This window comes from Fulmarus glacialis, unplaced genomic scaffold (genome assembly GCF_000690835.1).
Source record: "Fulmarus glacialis isolate BGI_N327 unplaced genomic scaffold, ASM69083v1 scaffold17943, whole genome shotgun sequence".
In the NCBI taxonomy this organism is placed as follows: domain Eukaryota; kingdom Metazoa; phylum Chordata; class Aves; order Procellariiformes; family Procellariidae; genus Fulmarus; species Fulmarus glacialis.
Genome location: NW_009205045.1, coordinates 11,627 through 14,336, shown reverse-complemented (window position 1 = coordinate 14,336; position 2,710 = coordinate 11,627). Strand labels below are relative to the sequence as shown.

Genomic DNA, 2,710 nt, shown 5'->3' with positions numbered 1-2,710 from the left:
CTCTCCCAGCTCGCTGTCCAATCCACCTGCAGGGGTCAAGCTCAGCAGTCACCCCACCAGCCTCTGCACAGGGCCCCAAATGGCTCCCCCAGTCTGGAGTTTGCCCAGTAGCACTCAAAATCTCAATCCTGCTCAGGCTCAGGCTTTGGGAACCGGAGCGTTTACACCTGGATGCAAGCAATGACTGGCACAGAGATGCCACGCTCCCCTAGAACTAGGGGCTGGCTTCTCTCTCAGGCTCTGCTATAACATCCACTGGGGCCTGGTCTCATCAGCAAGATCCTGCCATCCAATCCATCACCTGCCAGTCTGATGCCACTAAATCTAGGGAATGCCACTAGGGTCCCACTGACCTGTTCCCACCCTGGTCCTACTGTGGCCTCACCTAACCAATTCCCTACTGCATCCACCTGGTTCCTTTTCCTGAGCTCCCTGACTGAGCTGAGGCCTCCTCCCCTCTCCCAGTACCAGGGCTCACCAGCTTCTTCTTGCTGGGTTCAGACTCACCCATCTGAGTAACAGCATCCCACAGGTGGCACTGCTCTAGCACCTCGTGGAGCTCAGCATCTGTCCATTTTCCCTGGGGGTCCAGGTTCTCTCGGATTGAGCCACTGAACAAAAATGGATCCTGGGGGATGATGGCCAGCCTAGATCTGCAAGCAAAGGAGAGCTGAGGGTTCATGGGGTGGGTGCTGCAGAAAAGCAAAGGCCTTTTTTTTTTCCTGGGGTGGGGTGCCTTGGCATGCTGCGTATGTTAGAGGCACAGAGACATGGGTCACATATTCAGCCTGGTTTCCTTAGCACAGCTGTTCAGAAACAACAGAGCAACTGATAAAAAGCTGCCACAATCAGACAAGAGAGTGCCACGACAGTAAGTCCTTTGCTCCTCACTCTTCCCTTTGGCATCCAACCACTGACACCTCTCAGCCTCCAGGCCCCCGCTGGCTGCCCTCCACTCTGCTCAGCCCTCCGTACCTCAGCTCCTCCAAGCCCACCAGCTGGCTGTCAACACCATCCAGGAGAATCCGGCCTGATTTCAGCTCCAGCATGTGGAAAAGGGCCAAGAAAAGGGTGGATTTTCCAGATCCTGTGCGACCCACAATCCCCACCTTCTCTCCAGGGTAAACAGTGAAGTTCACACCATCGAGTGCATTGGGCAGGCCTGCCCGGTAGGCCAGGACCACCTGCTGGAACTCCACAAGCCCCTGGCTTGGCCAGTCAGCAGCAACCTAAGAGGGATACCAGGGTGAGACAGGGTATGACCATGACCTGCTATCATCTTCAGCCTCACCACCCCACAGGCCAAGTCCCATCCACTCCTTTGGATGGTTGCTTGGCTTCTGAGCAGACCCAATGCACAGCCCAGCTCCACCTCCAGCCCACTCCTAGGCTTATTTTTCTGTCACAGCTTGGACCTAGGACTTGTTCTGCTCTCCTACCCCTTCCTGTCATTCCAGCCTTCACCAACTCCTGCCAGAGATTCATCCCCTCCAGGGGATGTACTGGTAAAGGAGGAGCGATCAAGGCAGTTTCTGTTGGTGAAGGCCCTCCACCCATTCACTGGAACCCTGTGATCTCCCCAGGAGGTAAGTGCAGGGCACAGAGCCAGAAGATGGGCCAATCCCTGAGAACATATTTGAGCTTTTACCTGGACCAGTTTATCCTGGGACTCCATGGGGATGTCTGTGGCATATTCCTCTGTCCGCTCCACACTCACCATCATGGTCTCTGTCAGAGTGAAGCTGGAAATGAGGCCTGAGAGCAGGTTCGTGACAGACAGGGCGTATGAGAGTGCGAGGCCCACAAGTCCTGTGAGGACAAAAGCATAAGCAAGAATGTTACTGGCAGGGAAGGAGCTGGGATCTTGGTGACAGGACAAAGAAACAAGGGAGAAGTCAGCACTCTGGAGTCTGGGATCCCACCCTAGGATAGTGACATGCAGGAGGAGGGACAGGAGCTGAAGCACTACATTGTGGGTGACTTGCAGAGGGACAGGGAACAGGAGCTCTGGATCCTACCCTGGTGTGGGGAGATGTGAGCTCTGGACTAGGAGAGGAGGAACCCCTGGACCACAGCCTAGGAGCAGGCATAGAACAATCCCTGGCAGCCTACCCGGATTTCCCAGTTGCTTCTGGTGCTGGATGATGGCAATTCCTGCAATAGTGGTAACCACAGCCACCCCAATCATCTGCAGGCGGATGTCCAGCCACTGCATTGCTGTGTTGCTGGCAAAGAGGCAGCGCTGGTTCTGCTCCAGGCGCAGCTGATTCTCCAACTCAAACCTGGCAGGTGCACAACAGAGGTTCGCACCAGGCTGTGCATCACCCAACCTCCCTTCCTGCTGCCCCACCTGCCACCCTATAACCAGCCCCACGTCAGGATGCCCCTGGTCTAAAAAGCCAAAGCTCTGGCTCTCTGGGTGCTCTTTCTTTCCACTCACCTCTGTGTTGCCCGCATGGCTCTGATGCTGCTCAGCCCTGAGAGGGTCTCTGAGAAGTGAGTGTAAATGGGAGACAGGGTGACACTGTAAAGGCGCTTGAGCTCCCGGGACGTGCGCCGGTAATAGCGCTGGATGGAGAAGTAGAGAACAGCCAGAGGGAGTAAGACCAAACCAATCCAAGGGAGGCCATAGGTGATTATCACCAGCATGCCCAGGAGCCCGTACATGTTGGCCAGGAAGATGTTGAGGATAAATGGCAGGCTGTCATCC

At 55.6% G+C, this 2,710-nt stretch overlaps 1 protein-coding gene across 1 annotated transcript in view; it reads right to left on the bottom strand.

Annotated features, from left to right (window-relative positions):
• Positions 1 to 2,710, bottom strand: part of ABCC10 (ATP-binding cassette, sub-family C (CFTR/MRP), member 10) — a 16,404-nt gene that overhangs the window by 2,912 nt on the left and 10,782 nt on the right. The window contains 6 exon segments of the mRNA XM_009575245.1: positions 1 to 26; positions 508 to 653; positions 976 to 1,229; positions 1,649 to 1,809; positions 2,113 to 2,282; positions 2,441 to 2,710. The exon segment at positions 2,441 to 2,710 is cut by the window's right edge and continues 39 nt beyond it. Coding sequence (XP_009573540.1) covers positions 1 to 26; positions 508 to 653; positions 976 to 1,229; positions 1,649 to 1,809; positions 2,113 to 2,282; positions 2,441 to 2,710 — 1,027 coding nt within the window.